This window comes from Lupinus angustifolius, chromosome LG12 (genome assembly GCF_001865875.1).
Source record: "Lupinus angustifolius cultivar Tanjil chromosome LG12, LupAngTanjil_v1.0, whole genome shotgun sequence".
NCBI classification, from domain to species: Eukaryota; Viridiplantae; Streptophyta; class Magnoliopsida; order Fabales; family Fabaceae; genus Lupinus; species Lupinus angustifolius.
The window spans coordinates 13,259,260-13,278,052 of record NC_032020.1 but is presented as its reverse complement, the minus strand read 5'-3'; the positions used below and the strand labels follow the sequence as shown (position 1 = coordinate 13,278,052).

Sequence of the window (18,793 nt, the reverse complement as noted above, 5' to 3'; positions counted from 1 at the left end):
GGTTTTTTTTTTCCTACTACTCTCTTCTCACCATTCTCCATCTACTTCCAGTTTCATCAAATCAAACCCGTTCTCTTTTTCAATTCCCTTCTTCTCAATCCCACCATCGCGCGCGTTTCAATCTCTCTTTGAACTCACTGCAATGTTGCGTAGGTACACTTCATCATCATTAACATTAATTTGTGTTTCATAACCGCTCTTTTGATTCCATTGCCTCCGATTTCAAACGCCGCATTGTTATGCTCAATGCTTTGTCATGTTTATAATTTCAGATCGATTTTGGAAATATCGTCTCGCCGAACACTTAGAACCAACCCTAGATATTTTATAACTCAGGTACGTTATTTATATTTCTACTGTTTAACATTTATTTCCAACGCAATTTGTTGAATTTCGTTTCATATGTATGGCTTAATAATGGTAAGTGGTTCAATAGTGGTTGCATTGATGTGCAAACTGTAGTTATATAACAATTTATGTAGTCTTGACATTGTAATTGGCTTTTTCTAGTTATCCATATGTTTTAATGTTCTTCTCAAAAAAAAATTGCTTATTGCTTTTCATAATTTGGATGGTTTTAAATTTCGGTTGTGGTCCTGATTGCTTTTATGTTTGTTGCCTCTACTGCAACAATCATGTCAAAATGAGGCTATCTGCAATTGCCGTTGCTGCGGTTGCGAAGACAACCAAAACCACAACGTTGCGACCTCAAATGTGGTTGTGGGTCTTTTTTGTAACCTTTAATATACTGAAGTTAGGATCCATTATTATCTTTAACACAAAGCGTTTGAATTACTGATATTCTAGTTTGCTTCATGTCCTCATTACTCTCTATTTTTATTCCATTTAAAAAAAATAAAAAAAAGATAAAATAAACTTTATCATCACACAATTTTTAATTTTTTGTCCCCTTTCTTAACATACAGTAAAAACACCTACAATTGGAAGTTAAAACCCTTCAACGCCTCTTTTGATGCAGGAAAGAAGAACAATTAGGAGTTTAAGATTTCTTAAATGGGGTTAAGGATAGAAATAAAGGATAGTTGAAGGCTCATTCACGATATATGAGAGGAGTGCTGGTTTGCAAGCAACCAGTTGGTGTTTGAGGGTCAAATGGCTGTTAGGGTATTGTGATCTGAACCTGTGATTATAGGACTTCGATTATGATGGTTTTTAGGTTAGATGTTAAGGAGAGAATCAACTAGATTTACAAAAGAGTGCATTTGGGTTATCTACCTTTGGATTCAGACCTGTGTGGGTATACATTAGAAAAAGAGAGTAAGGTTGTGGGTAAGAAGAAAGTTATTCTAGGCATCACAACTAGAGTGTGGTTGTATTACACAATTGAGAGGGCATCACATTGCTGAACAAACACAAAACTGAACATACACTCCTTTGATAGTCAAATACATCTCTTAAATAGAGTTAACCAAACTTTCCAAAGTTTGGGACCATATGGTGCCTCAGTCATATGGTAAGTTAAATAACCATCCATTAATGGGCATTGATAGGATCCAGCGTAAGTGAAACAACTTAAGGAAAAGCCCACAACAATGAAGGCCCCAAAAAATGTCAAAATGCCTTGAAGCTTAAAATATAATGCTAACATAAATACGTTCACTAATCCTTAAGCTTCCCCCTTCTAGTTTTAACTGCTGTCTAGATTATTCTCCTTGGTTGGTGAAAACTTGACCTTCTATGTTTCAAAGTCTATAAGCTCTGTGTCCTTCCCTGTGGATAATAGTTTTTCTTCTTTTCTTTGTAAACATATTACATGATCCTTCTTATTGTTGAAGGAAATGGTTAGAAGACAATTACTTTGTCGCCCACAAGGTTATATTTGTGAGGAGTAATAAATCAGGGATAAGACTATCCTTCATCATATCCATTTATTTTTATACTTTTGTATCATGTGCTGCTGTGACCATTCCATTTCCCCTCCACTTTTTATTTTCCATCTTCTTTTCTTCTTCATTTTATATGTAGTACACACTTAGTTGACATTTGTTAGATTTTGCCCCATATTCACGGATGTAGCTCCCCTCATATAAATAAGATACAGCTATGTAATAGGACATATTAGGAGAATGAATATAAAGCAGCATTTGGAAGTTAAAATCAAAGGTAGGAAAGAGGTATCTGGCTTCTAACTGATTCAAAGCACGGTCCATGGATAAAGGCTTGGATCTGATTAGAGCAAATGTAGTCAATGAGTAGTTGGGTACTTGGGGATTTTATGTTCAAGCCTGGATAGTTTTGCTACAAAGTAGGATAAACACAAGATTAGACAATGTAGTGGTTGCTGGAAAAAGAAATGCTTTGCTCAAATAGTACAATCTTGGAATATTTGAAGCAGAATAGTATTTTTATCATTATGATGGAATTGTCACGGTTGCATTAAGTGTCAGAGCATTTTGCTCTCAAACGAGAGAAAGACTTGTGTGAAGACTTATCTATTTAGAGACAACCAATAAAATCTTGACAACACATTAAAAATTTAATCCTAATTAAAATTTGAGTTTAAAATCTAGGCACTAACGGTGTAAAGTTTTTTACACTGTCAACACATCATCCACCATTGATTTGTATCACTTTTGTTTGAGAGTCAATGATGATTAACAAATCAATGATGGATGATTTGCTTGTGATCTGGCAGTTTTGTTATAACTGCACAATCACTATATAAGTAACTCAGTGTTACTCGTGTAAATCAAGTTTTTCATAATACACAATCTGGATATAGTTCTTCCCTTTTCTCTCGTGTTCTCTCTTCTCTTCTCATCTCCTCTTGCTTTTCTGTTTTTCACATGGTATCACGCCATGGCTGCTACAACTACCAACACTGGGACTGTTCCTTCTTCTCCTCCTTTCTCTCCTAGTGTTGCGTCACCTTTGCAAGCAGTTTCTTCTCCACTTGTTCTTCCCCTTCCCTCGATGAAATTAACAGAGAAGAACTACCTAGTGTGGCGACATTTTATGCTTGCAACCTTAACATCGAATCGTGTGAATCAGTTTGTGTTAGGAACAGAAATTCCACACCGTTTTCTCACCGATGACGATCGATTGATCAATCGCGTGAATCCAGCATATCTATGCTGGGAAGAACTTGATCAATCCGTGTTTTCTTGGATTCTGAATTCTCTTTCCGAAAGTTTGCAACCACGAGTCGTTGGCTGTATTCACTCCTGGCAGCTATGGGAAGAACTGGATTCGTTTTGCAACTCACAAACAAAGACACGAAGTCGACAATTACGGTCTCAACTTCGTTCTATCTCGCAAGGTTCCAGTTCTATCTCAAAGTATTTTACTAAGATCAAAAGTTTTGTTGATGCGTTGATTTTCATTGGAACTCCTATTTCCAATTTGGAACATATTGACTATATTCTTGATGGTCTCAATGAAGAGTATCAACCGGTTATCACGTCCATCGAAATTCAAATGGATCTTCCAACTATCCATAACCTAGAATCTTTTCTTCTAACTTTTGAGGCACGTCTTGAGAAAGGAAAGCACAAAGCTCTTTCAGATGCATTGTCGATGAATATTGTTTCGGATTCACCTCACAAAAACACACTCGTAACCTCGAATCAGAAGTATTCACCTCTAGCTCCATCACATTTCTATCCTTCACGATTTGATCCGCAAAATCCTTCTCAATACTCTGGTTTTGGTGTTTCTAGCAATCACCGTGGTGGTTATGGAAACAATCATGGACAGCGAGGAGGTTATCGTCACCGTGGTGGCAGAACTCAGGGTCGTTCTTCTCTCTTCTGTGTGTATTGCAACCGTAATGGACATGACGTCACTTCCTGCTATTATGCGCCTCCTAACTTTGGAGGATCATTATCCTACGCTGGTCCACCTGGACACCACGTGGATAGAATGACCAACTATATTCCACGTCAATAGCTAATGCCCTCTGGTAACTCCTTCCTACCTAATTTTGGGCCACCTACAAAATATCCGGCCCATTTCTATCCAGAATATCCTGGTGAATTCCTGCATGGTCACATTGGATCCTATCCTTCTAATTTTGGGGGAGACTCTCTTCTCGGGCCAGACCCATCTCCTGGCCACAAATACATGCACTAATCTTATGCAATGACTACACAAGGTGATTCTCGTGAGCATCCTCCTCCTCCTCCTTCTAGTGACAGTAAAAGAGTAGCTTGGTACCCTGACTCTAGAGCAACAAATCATCTGACAGCAGATGTTTCTCTTGTGCATGAACCGGTTGAAACTTTTGGTCACAACTACATCTATATGGGTAATGGCAAGGGTATACCTATTCAATCTGTCTGCAATTCCTTTTTCACTTCTTCTCTTAATCCTTCTACTTCGTTTTCATTAAATAAACTTCTATTTGTTCCAGCTATCACTAAAAACCTCATCAGTGTGTCTCAGTTTGCTAAAGATAACCTTTGTTATTTTGAATTTCATCCTTATGATTGTTTTGTGAAATCACAGGATACTAATGAAATTCTTCTACATGGATCTCTAACCAAGGAAAGACTCTATGCCTTTCAAGGTCTTCTTCCTACATCTCAGTGTTGCCATGTTCTCCATTCTGCTAGTCAAACTCACTTTAATGTCTCTAGTACAAGTCTTTGTAATAATTCTAGTTTTAGTTCTTGTAATAACTTTAGAACACCTTCTGTTTTTTCTCTATGGCACTCTAAGCTAGGTCATCCTCATGAGGATGTTGTAAAGAATGTTTTACAATTGTGTAAGATACCTCATACCAATAAAATTGTGTTTGATTTCTGTACTTCGTGTTGCACTGGGAAAACTCATAGACTTTATGCACCTAATTCTCTCACAGTTTACAATACCCCTTTTGATCTTGTTTATTTTGATTTGTGGGGTCCTGCTCCTGTTCACTCTGTTACAGGATTCAGGTACTATCGCTCCATTGTTGATACTTGTAGCAAACACACATGGATATTTCTGTTAAAACAGAAATCTGAAACTTTGTCCATGTTTCATTATTTTTTAAAATTTGTCCACACTCAATTCAATCACTCTTTTAAAACAGTCTAGAGTGATTATGATGGTGAGTTCAGACCATTTAGTGCTTTCTTAAACTCCCTAGGGATTGTGCACATGATTTCTTGTCCTCACACCCAAACTGTGGAAAGAAAGCATAGGCATATAGTTGAAACTGATCTTACCTTGTTGAATCATGCTCACTTACCCATGATCTATTGGGATCATGCTTTCATTACTGCAATTTTCTTAATCAACAGACTTCCATCTCTATCTCTAAAATCTCAGTCTCCCTTTCAAATTTTGTTTGGAAAATCTCCTAATTACAACACACTCAAAGTTTTCGAGTGTGCTTGCTTTCCTCTATTAAGACCCTTCAACAAACACAAGCTCAATCCCAAAAGTTCTGAATGCATTTTTCTTGGTTACTCATTAAGTCACAAAGGGTACAAGTGTCTTTCTCAAGAGGGCAAAATCTACATTTCAAAGGATGTGATTTTCAACGAATATCACTTTCCTTTCAAACCACCTGTTTCAACCTTTTCTCCCTCTTCTGTGTCTCCTATTTCTTCATCACAACCTATGATTTTTTCACCCTATACCACCTCACCTTTCCCCTTTGTCCTCTACTGAACATTCTGTCAGTCCACATTCTCCTGGTTCATCTTGGTCATCTCCACCTCATATTACAACTGGTTTACCTCTTGGCATTTTTCATAATCCATCTCAAACTCCCTTATCTGAGTCTTCTCCTGCACCTACTTATTCTTCACCGTCTTCTTCACCCTCAGAATACTTACCATCTGCTCCTTCAACCACCTCCACCATTTCTCCTAATTCTTCTCCTCTGCCAGCATCTCACCCAATGCAAACCAGATCAAAGTCTGGAATACACATCACTATCGTTCCTAGTGTGCAACTCACTCAACTTGAGCCTTCCAGTGCGCTCTGGCCAATTCAGTTTGGCTTCAAGCCATGAAAACTGAATATGATGCTCTCATGGCTCTTGGAACATGGACTTAATGCCTTTACTTCCTCATAAACAAGCTATTGGGTGCAAATGAGTTTTTCGAGTAAAGGAAAACCCTGATGGTTCTGTTAATAAATACAAAGCTCGACTTGTTGCCAAGGGATTTCATCAAAAGCATGGTGTGGATACAATGAAACATTCTCTCCTGTCATTAAGCTTGTCACATTAAGGATTCTGCTCACTCTTGCAGTTAATCATCACTGGTTAATTGAGCAACTGGACATCAACAATGATTTTCTCAATAGCATTCTCGAAGAAGTTTACATGACCCAACCAATTTGCTTTTAACATGAAGATAAGACTCTAGTGTGCAAACTCAATAAGGCCATCTACGATTTAAAACAGACCCCTAGGCAATGGTTTGAGAGATTGAAAGGCTCACTAATCAAGCTTGGCTTCAGAATTAGCAAGTGTGACAACTCCCTATTTATACACACGTCTCTCAATCATCAACTCTATATTCTGGTGTATGTTGATGATATTATTATAACAGGATCCTCCTCCTCTTTGGTCAAACAAATCATCAAGGATCTTAGCAACACCTTTGCTTTGAAGCAACTTGGGCCGTTGGACTATTTCTTGGGCATTGAAGTCAAGCATAAGCAAGATGGTTCTCTCTTTCTTTCTCAGTCAAAATACATACGTGATCTTCTTGACAGAGAAAACCTTGCCACTGCTAAGGCTAATGTAACTCCTATGGCCAGCAATTGCAAGCTCACTAAACACGGTTCTGATACCTTTGATGATCCAACCTTTTACAGGTCTATTGTAGGGGCTTTACAACATGCCACTATTACTAGACCAGACATTACTTACTCTGTTAATAAAGTTTGCCAATTTTTGGCTAAACCATTGAACACTCATTGGACTGCAGTAAAGTGTATCCTTAGGTATCTTCAAGGCACAAAATCTTTGGGTTTGTCTCTTACCTCTGCCAACTTAAAGACTGGTCTCTCTTTAACTGCTTATTATGATGCTGACTGGGCCTCTGACATGGATGATAGAAAATCCACCTCTGGGGCTTGTCTCTATCTTGGCCCAAATCTTGTTACCTGGTGGTCTAAGAAACAACAAACTATCTCAAGATCAAGCACCGAAGCAGAGTACAGAAGTCTAGCTCTTGCTACTCAAGAATTGATGTGGATTGAGTCCTTGCTCAAGGAACTTCATGTTTCCGACATTACTCCTATCTACTGTGACAATTTGAGTACTATAGCAATGTCTCATAATCCTATGCTACATAATAGGACAAAGCACATTGAGCTAGATCTTTATTTTGTTAGGGACAAAATCCAGAACAAGACCCTCAATGTCAAACATGTTCCATCTGAATTCCAAACAGCTGACATTCTCACCAAACCTCTGCCTAACAATCAATTCATGATCTTAGACTCTATGCCTTTCAAGGTCTTCTTCCTACATCTCAGTGTTGCCATGTTCTCCATTCTGCTAGTCAAACTCACTTTAATGTCTCTAGTACAAGTCTTTGTAATAATTCTAGTTTTAGTTCTTGTAATAACTTTAGAACACCTTCTGTTTTTTCTCTATGGCACTCTAAGCTAGGTCATCCTCATGAGGATGTTGTAAAGAATGTTTTACAATTGTGTAAGATACCTCATACCAATAAAATTGTGTTTGATTTCTGTACTTCGTGTTGCACTGGGAAAACTCATAGACTTTATGCACCTAATTCTCTCACAGTTTACAATACCCCTTTTGATCTTGTTTATTTTGATTTGTGGGGTCCTGCTCCTGTTCACTCTGTTACAGGATTCAGGTACTATCGCTCCATTGTTGATACTTGTAGCAAACACACATGGATATTTCTGTTAAAACAGAAATCTGAAACTTTGTCCATGTTTCATTATTTTTTAAAATTTGTCCACACTCAATTCAATCACTCTTTTAAAACAGTCTAGAGTGATTATGATGGTGAGTTCAGACCATTTAGTGCTTTCTTAAACTCCCTAGGGATTGTGCACATGATTTCTTGTCCTCACACCCAAACTGTGGAAAGAAAGCATAGGCATATAGTTGAAACTGATCTTACCTTGTTGAATCATGCTCACTTACCCATGATCTATTGGGATCATGCTTTCATTACTGCAATTTTCTTAATCAACAGACTTCCATCTCTATCTCTAAAATCTCAGTCTCCCTTTCAAATTTTGTTTGGAAAATCTCCTAATTACAACACACTCAAAGTTTTCGAGTGTGCTTGCTTTCCTCTATTAAGACCCTTCAACAAACACAAGCTCAATCCCAAAAGTTCTGAATGCATTTTTCTTGGTTACTCATTAAGTCACAAAGGGTACAAGTGTCTTTCTCAAGAGGGCAAAATCTACATTTCAAAGGATGTGATTTTCAACGAATATCACTTTCCTTTCAAACCACCTGTTTCAACCTTTTCTCCCTCTTCTGTGTCTCCTATTTCTTCATCACAACCTATGATTTTTTCACCCTATACCACCTCACCTTTCCCCTTTGTCCTCTACTGAACATTCTGTCAGTCCACATTCTCCTGGTTCATCTTGGTCATCTCCACCTCATATTACAACTGGTTTACCTCTTGGCATTTTTCATAATCCATCTCAAACTCCCTTATCTGAGTCTTCTCCTGCACCTACTTATTCTTCACCGTCTTCTTCACCCTCAGAATACTTACCATCTGCTCCTTCAACCACCTCCACCATTTCTCCTAATTCTTCTCCTCTGCCAGCATCTCACCCAATGCAAACCAGATCAAAGTCTGGAATACACATCACTATCGTTCCTAGTGTGCAACTCACTCAACTTGAGCCTTCCAGTGCGCTCTGGCCAATTCAGTTTGGCTTCAAGCCATGAAAACTGAATATGATGCTCTCATGGCTCTTGGAACATGGACTTAATGCCTTTACTTCCTCATAAACAAGCTATTGGGTGCAAATGAGTTTTTCGAGTAAAGGAAAACCCTGATGGTTCTGTTAATAAATACAAAGCTCGACTTGTTGCCAAGGGATTTCATCAAAAGCATGGTGTGGATACAATGAAACATTCTCTCCTGTCATTAAGCTTGTCACATTAAGGATTCTGCTCACTCTTGCAGTTAATCATCACTGGTTAATTGAGCAACTGGACATCAACAATGATTTTCTCAATAGCATTCTCGAAGAAGTTTACATGACCCAACCAATTTGCTTTTAACATGAAGATAAGACTCTAGTGTGCAAACTCAATAAGGCCATCTACGATTTAAAACAGACCCCTAGGCAATGGTTTGAGAGATTGAAAGGCTCACTAATCAAGCTTGGCTTCAGAATTAGCAAGTGTGACAACTCCCTATTTATACACACGTCTCTCAATCATCAACTCTATATTCTGGTGTATGTTGATGATATTATTATAACAGGATCCTCCTCCTCTTTGGTCAAACAAATCATCAAGGATCTTAGCAACACCTTTGCTTTGAAGCAACTTGGGCCGTTGGACTATTTCTTGGGCATTGAAGTCAAGCATAAGCAAGATGGTTCTCTCTTTCTTTCTCAGTCAAAATACATACGTGATCTTCTTGACAGAGAAAACCTTGCCACTGCTAAGGCTAATGTAACTCCTATGGCCAGCAATTGCAAGCTCACTAAACACGGTTCTGATACCTTTGATGATCCAACCTTTTACAGGTCTATTGTAGGGGCTTTACAACATGCCACTATTACTAGACCAGACATTACTTACTCTGTTAATAAAGTTTGCCAATTTTTGGCTAAACCATTGAACACTCATTGGACTGCAGTAAAGTGTATCCTTAGGTATCTTCAAGGCACAAAATCTTTGGGTTTGTCTCTTACCTCTGCCAACTTAAAGACTGGTCTCTCTTTAACTGCTTATTATGATGCTGACTGGGCCTCTGACATGGATGATAGAAAATCCACCTCTGGGGCTTGTCTCTATCTTGGCCCAAATCTTGTTACCTGGTGGTCTAAGAAACAACAAACTATCTCAAGATCAAGCACCGAAGCAGAGTACAGAAGTCTAGCTCTTGCTACTCAAGAATTGATGTGGATTGAGTCCTTGCTCAAGGAACTTCATGTTTCCGACATTACTCCTATCTACTGTGACAATTTGAGTACTATAGCAATGTCTCATAATCCTATGCTACATAATAGGACAAAGCACATTGAGCTAGATCTTTATTTTGTTAGGGACAAAATCCAGAACAAGACCCTCAATGTCAAACATGTTCCATCTGAATTCCAAACAGCTGACATTCTCACCAAACCTCTGCCTAACAATCAATTCATGATCTTGAGGAATCAACTAAAAATTCTTGACATCAACTCAGATCTCTGACAAAGTCAAAGCTTGTTTCCCGCCCTTCCTTTCAGGGGGGAATATTAGAATATTGAATCAGTGGCTTTGTTATTTGTTTTTGAGTTTGTTATTTTTCTGTTAGAAATTTTGTTATTTGCCTTCTGTGATCTGGCAGTTTTGTTATAACTGCACAGTCACTATATAAGTAACTCAGTGTTACTCTTGTAAATCAAGTTTTTCATAATACACAATCTGGAATATAGTTCTTCCCTTTTCTCTCGTGTTCTCTCTTCACTTCTCCTCTTGCTTTTCTGTTTTTCACAATACATATTAAATCCTTAAAATTTAGTCCTAAATGATAGCACCAAAAAACATAAATGTACTTGTCTCCAAATATGATGTGTTGGATACATCTCCACACAAGTTTTTCTCCTCAATCGAAGCATCTAATCTGTTGGTAAATTTGATGTCTATTTGATGTATTGAATTACTGTTTCCAACTAACAACAACATTATTATTGCAAACTTGTAATGCTGTGGTTTTGTGTGTGCATATTTCACTTGTTTCTAGCACAATGATTAATAAATTTATACTGCAATGCTGGAGCTAGTGCTACCCCTTCTCATCTATATACCATAAGAGTCTGTTGCACTAAATTGATTGTAGGACTGTTGTGTTGGAAAGGTATTAATGTTGAAACTCTTATTATTGCAAAAAGAATATAATTTCTGTAATTTACTGAACTTAAATATTTGCTATATGAACTACTTAGTTTGTTAATATTGCTAGTTTCATTTCCAATTTTAATTAGGTTCTTATGCTACCGTTACTTTTCTAATTTGTTTCCCCTCTTTTTGTCATTGCATAATCCGCAGATACCTTCACATTTATCTTCACGAAAGAAATTATCATCTGTATCTAAACCAGGTGGGGCCTCAACTCCTGGATCTATTGGAAAGCCACCCGAGTCCAATGGCTCTCTATCTAAGTTTTTCATTGGAAGTGTTGCTGTAGGTGCTGCTTTTCTGGCAGCTTACCAAACTGGTTATTTAAATCAATATCTTAAGAAAGAGCACCTTAGAGTTCCCGAGGAACCTCAGGTCAATGCTACTAATGGAGATTCAGAGAGTATACAACATTCAGTGGACCAGTTAGTTCCACTAAGTATTGAAAAAATTAACAATGAAAATCCTGCTGTAGAAGATGCAGAGGACAAGATTAATACCCATTTTACACTGCCAGAAAATGCAACAAACGATCAAGGGGATAAGGTGATTCAAGTGCAAAACGATTCTAATATTGCTGAGGATGGGATTGCTGCTGCCGAAGAAAACCAGTTACCTGAATATCCTCAAAGCAGTCAATCATTTGACGATCCAAATACAGAATCGGTTGTGCAGTTTGAAGGGGTTGTTGGCATAAAAAGCACAGAGATAGACACTGACCCAGGACCAGAATTGGGAACTCAACATATATCCGCACCTACACAGACCAGTGCAGTTCCAGATGACAATGGGTTGAAAAATATTCAACCAACCCCACAGGAAATAGACAACAAAATAGAGGTACTTAAGAGTTTGTCATGACTCAATATGCAGAATATCAGCTGCAGCTTTTTTGGTTATCTTCTGTGAACTTACCAGTGATTCAGTTGTTCCCTAGCATTTGCTAAGATAAGATAAGATCATATTTGACATTTATTGCTTTTAAACATCTTTCATTTTGTTACTCCATTACAGGATTTATTAGATGAAGATATAGAACAACAACCTACCCTCCTTGAATCATATCACTTAAAGAATAGGTCTGAAGGAAGCCCTGCGACTTATTTATATGGTCATGGTTTTACTGAGAACAACGACTCACTTGAAGAAAAAAAGGTTACTTTAGAATCTTACTTTTCTTTATTTTTATTCTGTGGTTTATTTATGATCTTTATCATGCTGAAAGCTAACTTGTTGAGACACTAGGCACTTAGTGGTGCAATGGAGGAGCTGAATGATGGTTACATTTCTAAGGATGGGAAACTGGTTCTTGATTTCTTGCAAGCCATCCATGCTGCAGAGAAAAGGCAAGCTGACTTAGATGCACATGTTTTTAATGAAGAAAAGAAAGTGTTGAAGGTTTGACCTACAACATCATTAACCTTTGTAACTTACTCTCTATTCTATGAAAGTCTGCATTGAATGATGTAATGAGCTTTCAATATGATGGGAAACTGTATTTCTTTTGTTTATTAGTTTTTATATACTATGAAGAGCTTTCTAATCTTTACTTGGCTGCCACCTTGTCCATGTTAGGAAAAATATGACAAGAAGTTAAAAGATGCAGCTGCTAGAGAACTTATGCTTGCCGAAGAGACTGCAATGCTGGACAAGGTAATTTTTTTGTCATTCTTTACTTTCAACTTAATATGATTTTTGCTTGCTGGTTTGTCTCAAATACATGGGTTGGAACAACTAAAAGATATCAAAAGAGGCTGCCACTGTTTTAAAAAATAGAACAGTTCCTGTATAAGGGACTGTTTTTGTTCAGTATATATATATGTGTGTGTGTGTGTGTATATTATGTGTATATATATATATTTAACTTCCATTGTAGCTAATTTGTATTGATTGAGCATCACAATTCATTTTGAATATGAAGTAATGCCATCCTATTTTGAGTTGGAGTGAATAATAGTCACAGGAAATTATCAAAATCAAATTTGAACTCTCAGTCTGCCAGGTTGTTTTGTAATTGTGAAGATTATGCATCGATCAAGTTGAATGTTTTCTCTTGTATGTGATGTTTGCCTTTCCTGGCTGTTTCTGTCAAGATGATCATAATCCAAATGTTAAAAGTTATTCACTCCTTATCTATCTTCTTTTCTTCTTTAATACTTCTCACTTTTCAGGAGTTAAAACGAGAAAGAGCAAAAGCAGCCCTTGCTATCAAGACACTTCAAGAAAAGATGGAAGAAAAGCTGAAGACCGAACTTGACGAAAAGGTGCAGATTCAACTTTTTGTTGTAGTATAAGCACTGTTTTCCTCCTTTGTCTGTCTCTTTGCTGTTACTGTTATCAGTATCTGTTAAAATCAAGTGCATCTTTTGTAATGGCAGGAAAGTGAAGCTGAAATGAAGTTGAGAACAGCTCAGGAATTAGCAAAGGCAGAGTTAAATGCAACTATAGCTAATGAGAAAGCTTCCCAAATTGAGAGAATGGCTGAAGCAAATGTTAATGTGAGGCTTCTACCAAAATCATGGATGATTAGATACACCCAGATTTAAGTTAGTCATAATTCAGTAAGGGTGAAGTTCAATTAGTTTATGAAAAGGGATATAATTTCTATGGGTGGTTTATGATGAAGAATTAAATAGCTGTTATACTTCTGTATATTTACTAGTACAAACATTTTCTGGAAATACTTCTACAAAGACCAAAGTCTGTCATGAGGGTCCAGAATTTAGTAATTATCTTATTAAAGCATGCAAAACAACATCCATCAAACTCTGTTTAGTAGGCAACTGCATTCTTAGTTATTACTTGGTTTGAGTTTCTACTCAGAAAAAAGTTTGTTCACTAATGTTGATCTTTTGGTATAGCTATTAAGTAATCAAATTTCTGTTGTTCTGTGTCGAGAAGGACAAAACACTAGCTTATTTGATTTTTTTATAGTTGCTAAGTTTTCTATTAATGGACATTATTTTTTACTATTTCATGTATCTATGTGTCATATATTGTTAATCAAAGTTGAGAATTGACTTTTCACCTGAAACTGACTTGGTTCAAAAGTTTCTTTTCCTCCAATTCTCTAGATAAATGCCTTGTGCATGGCATTTTATGCTCGATCTGAAGAAGCTCGTCAAAGTAATGCGGCGCAAAATTTTGCTTTGGTAATATTTTCCTCCGTTACTTCATGCTATTCTTATCTCTACTTTTTATCTACATGGGGCCTTATTGGCTAAATTAGTTTACAGTTACTGAGTAATATATGCAGTTTTGCTTATCTGGAAATAGCCTATTCACTTCGCTTGGGAGGATAAGGCTGCGTAAATCTGCTTCCCTAGACCCCACTAGGTGGGGGCCTTGTGCATTGAGCCGCCTTTTTATGCAGTTTTGTTCATCAGTTTCTTGATACTAGTGGGTGAATTTTTCAGGGAGCACTTGCACTGGAGAATGCACTGTCCAAAGGATTGCCAATTCAGACAGAAATAGCATCTCTGCGAGGTAATCTTGAAGGTATAGATAAAGATTCAGTTCTGGATTTGGTGCTAGCATCTCTTCCTGAAGAGACACAGACTAATGGCACAGACACCCAGCTGCAGTTAAAGCACAAGGCAAGTTGTGTTCTTGTCTGTTTTTTTTACTTTGTTTGGATTACTTTTTCTATACAAAATTCGTACATTTATGTAAGTTATTATTTTGTAACCTTGTAGAACTCTTAATTGTCTGAAACTTATATTCTCTGGATGCTTATAGCATGAGTGTGGTTCCCTTTGAATTGATTTCTTTGCTTTGAGTGGTGAATAGTCCCATAGCTTTTGTCTTAACATTCATTAATGTTCCTATCTTCTGGAGCTACCCTATTGATAAATTCACACGATAGCATTAGGATTTACTACTAAAGCAACTTATGGAATTATGGAAAAAGGTTTACAATTTCCTGAAATGTCCTTGTCCATTACTATTTATTGCCGTGCATCATATAATTATAGTCTTGGAAGCTTTGTGTCTATTCTTTTGCAGTTTGATTCCTTGAAAGGTACAGTACAACAGTTCATCTTCTTCCCACCCGGAGGTGGAGGTCTATTGGCACATTCTTTGGCACAAATAGCATCCTGGTTGAAGGTATGCAGATCACTGACCAACATGCCATTTAAAGCTGTTCTTTATGTTAAAACAGAAATTGCAACATAATATGTGCTTTGATACATTTACTATTATTATTTCTTTCCCCGCCCCAACTCCCATTCATCGAGCACATCCTAAAGCTCAAAATGGTACCCGGGTTGTATATTTTTATGTTTAACTCCGGCTCGTATTCAGGTTAGAGAAGATGACCAATCAGGTGATGGGATTGAATCTGTCATCAATAAAGTTGAAAGTTACTTGGCTGAAGGAAAACTTGTCGAAGCAGCAGATTTTTTGGAAGAAAGTGTTAGAGGTACCAAAGCTGCAGAAAGTGTTGCAGGTTGGGCGAGACAAGCAAGAAACAGGGCTATCTCTGAGCAAGCAGTGGTTCTTCTTCAATCTTACGCTACTTCCATCAACCTTACATAGTTCTCAAATTTTGCATATTTACAAACCATGTTGATTTAGTACCTAAGGTTACAGAGATTATCTTATTCTACCAAGAATGCCAACTGGAATTGCCTAAATTATTGACCCAGAAGGGAAAGAATGTTAGCATTTTTCTTTCATAGCAGCTGAAATTCAATGTTTCTATCATATCTATGTAATTCCAATGGCTTTGGACTAGAGTGATGTCAGGCTCTGTATAATTTTCTATTTTTTTCCTGACAAAAATGTTGCATTTCCAGCAACGGAATTTCAATAATATGTACCACAACGATGAGGACAAGGTTGGATGCCAAATGCTTATCATTTAGAACATAGTATTCGTGATTTCTTGTGATGATTATTAGTCAGCTGTTCCTCTGGCAAATTGTTGGATGCATACTTGCATTATCTTTAAGATTTTGATGATGGTTTTAAATTGCGGTACAAATATGTAACTGGTTTTTTAGTCTTTTAATCTATATTGTGATTACATTTCTGATTCTATTAGTCAAATTTCCCGTAATAATTGGGATAAAGGCAATATAGTCACAATTGTAATTATCAGTAAAATCTGGGACTATAGTCCTAATCACATTCAAATCATTGATTTAAAGAATTATTTAAATTCAATTTATTAATATATTATATGGCTCAGATGGCACTGTTCTTGGTGCTTCAAATGCTCTTTTGGTGTTGGAAAGTGATGATGGAACTAGTATAGTAGCAATGGCTGAAACCGCTGCAAGACTCTTAGAAATATTGTTGAACAATGTAAAGATCCGAGAAACAAAAGCTACCAAGTCAGAAGAAATGAAAGTCGTAGCCATATGTGCTTTGCAAAACTCACTAAGGTTATAGCTTGGCCGATGGAACACCTCACTAAAAATTTTCATTTTTTTATTACAAAAATCAGGAAGAAAAAACTGTATAATAGCATATCCTCATTTTCCTCTCTAGACACCCTTGAACGATCATGCTAAATGCTTTTTGCCTTACTTTTATTAGCCAACACATAACTTGACATGTAAACATTTTTCAATAAAACAGGCAAAGTACATCAAATAATGTTAGATATGAAGATGTGGACATGTGGACAAATATTTTGGATCATGGAAGAGCTTATTCAATAAACCTTGTGTTTTCGGTTGAATGTGTATAAAACTTAATTATTGATTTCTTTTTCCTGATGGGATTTTTTTTATTAGTGCATATAGTTTGCCATGTACTCTTTTCCTTGAAAATTAAATGTACCAGTAAATTTCTAATACCCTGATGATGTGTTGAGCCCTAATCTCGAGGGGAAAGGATCCCATTGGTAATAGAAAGACAAATGATCACTTTTGCACTTACATATAGGGGTATAAATATCATCTCATTATGTCTTAAGGATAAAAGTATCAAATCATATTACATTTTTTCTCTTGTTTTGGGTGTACTTCCCTCTCTATTATTGGAGAAGATCCTAACTCAATTCCGAGTGGGATGAAAGCTTTTCATGGTCCTTTGAGAGTTCTCCAAAAGGACAGAAGCTTAACATTTCATGCAAAAATAAGAGCAAGGTGGGAAAGGTATAAAAAGTGTTTGTAAACATGAACTGTAAATGCAATGTATTCATTACATCTTCAATTATTTTGTTTTGGCACTTCCACTTAACCCCTCAATTGTAATTTGATAACATAGTAAGTTTGGAAAAGTAACAATCCAGATTGAGCGAGTGGTAATGCTTGGTGCAGTAGCTGAGAGTCTGTGTGTGCTTTTGGGGCTGTACAATATTTAGTAGAACTTATTTGATGTACATTGAACATAAAATACCACAGAAAAGCTTGCCTAGAGTTAAAAGATAACGGTCGATTAAAAAATTTTAGCGTCATTTAATTTATCAAAGAACAAATGATTGAGCAACCTAGAGCAATTTACTTACATACTTAGTTGAAATTCATAAAAAGTATCTAATAAATTAATTGTGTTATATCTATACTATTATATACCAATAAGGCGTTGGTATAGTGATATAAGACTCAATTAATCTCTAAGTTGATATTCGATTCCTAAGAGCGACACTTATTGGGAGAGACAACCACGAAACACCAAAGAGATTATTTTCTTACCCAAAAGTTGAAAAAATATCATCGGTAATATCAAAAAAATATTTAACTACTATATAAAGTAAAAAATTATCAACAATTTCAAACCAAACAAAATGGCCCATGGTTGGAATAGGAATTAGAGGGGTCCCTAAGCCTTTTATTATAAACAAAAAAAGAATGGATAGTCCAAAAGAAGAAATAAAGCACATTAAGGATACCGTTGCACCTTTCCCTCTGTTTGAAGTACTCTTTTCGTCCTTCAAACATGAGATTAACTTAAGTAGACAGAAAGCCCATGTGTCATTCGTGTTGGCAAACACATTTCTAAAAGTAGAATGAACAAGTAATTGATATAATTTCTATCACACTAATCAAAATGCTAAAAGCAATATATGCACTGTAATTTGGCTTTCGCTTCAATCCTAAGGAAAAGAAAGCAAAATTTGTTAAAATGGTAGAACCATGCATGAATCTTAATGAAGTAAGAAAGAAAGAATAAGAAAATCCATGAAAAGAAAGATTCTTGATGAATCAAAAAGTATGAGAGAAAATCATGAATGAGAAAATAAAAACTTTCCATATAGAATTGAGTTACAAAGAATACGGGATCACCATTTATATACTACAATGCCTAACTAATAAATAACTAGTTAATCGATTAATTAAATTCTTAATCGATTAACGAAAACAATATTACAACTAACAAACTGAAATCAACTAACAATTTTAACACAATTTCATGTAAAATGGTTTGGTCACATGAGGAAAGGCAAATAATTAATGATTGATTAAGAGGAGATGAATAAAAATAGAGAAAGATAAAAGGAAGTTTTTAAAAGAAAATATAAAATTAAACTTAACAGAAAGCCCTCCTTAAATACTATAACACTTCTTAACAAAAACAGAATGACAATTTTTTGTCATGGATTTTAAAAGTGGTCCATAATTTTTGTCTTTAACCAATATAAAAAAAAAGAACTATAAGATTAAATGATTAATCATTAGGTCGATGTGGTGGCTAAATAAATCTCATGAAATTGATGACCACTATTATGGATAAAATTTATAATCCACTTTCACTGTCATGGGTAATAATTTATTTTTTTATATCACAATTCCACCCACTTAATTGACTTCA

At 36.2% G+C, this 18,793-nt stretch overlaps 1 protein-coding gene across 1 annotated transcript; it reads left to right on the top strand.

Moving 5' to 3' along the window:
- On the top strand, positions 1–15,901 carry LOC109362697 (protein MLP1 homolog). The gene is made up of 12 exons (XM_019608673.1): positions 1–153; positions 273–336; positions 11,180–11,869; positions 12,044–12,184; positions 12,275–12,427; positions 12,605–12,682; positions 13,201–13,293; positions 13,408–13,527; positions 14,104–14,181; positions 14,446–14,625; positions 15,035–15,136; positions 15,335–15,901. The coding sequence occupies exons 1-12, from the start codon at positions 143–145 to the stop codon at positions 15,566–15,568; spliced, it is 1,944 nt and encodes a 647-aa protein (XP_019464218.1). The 5' UTR covers positions 1–142; the 3' UTR covers positions 15,569–15,901.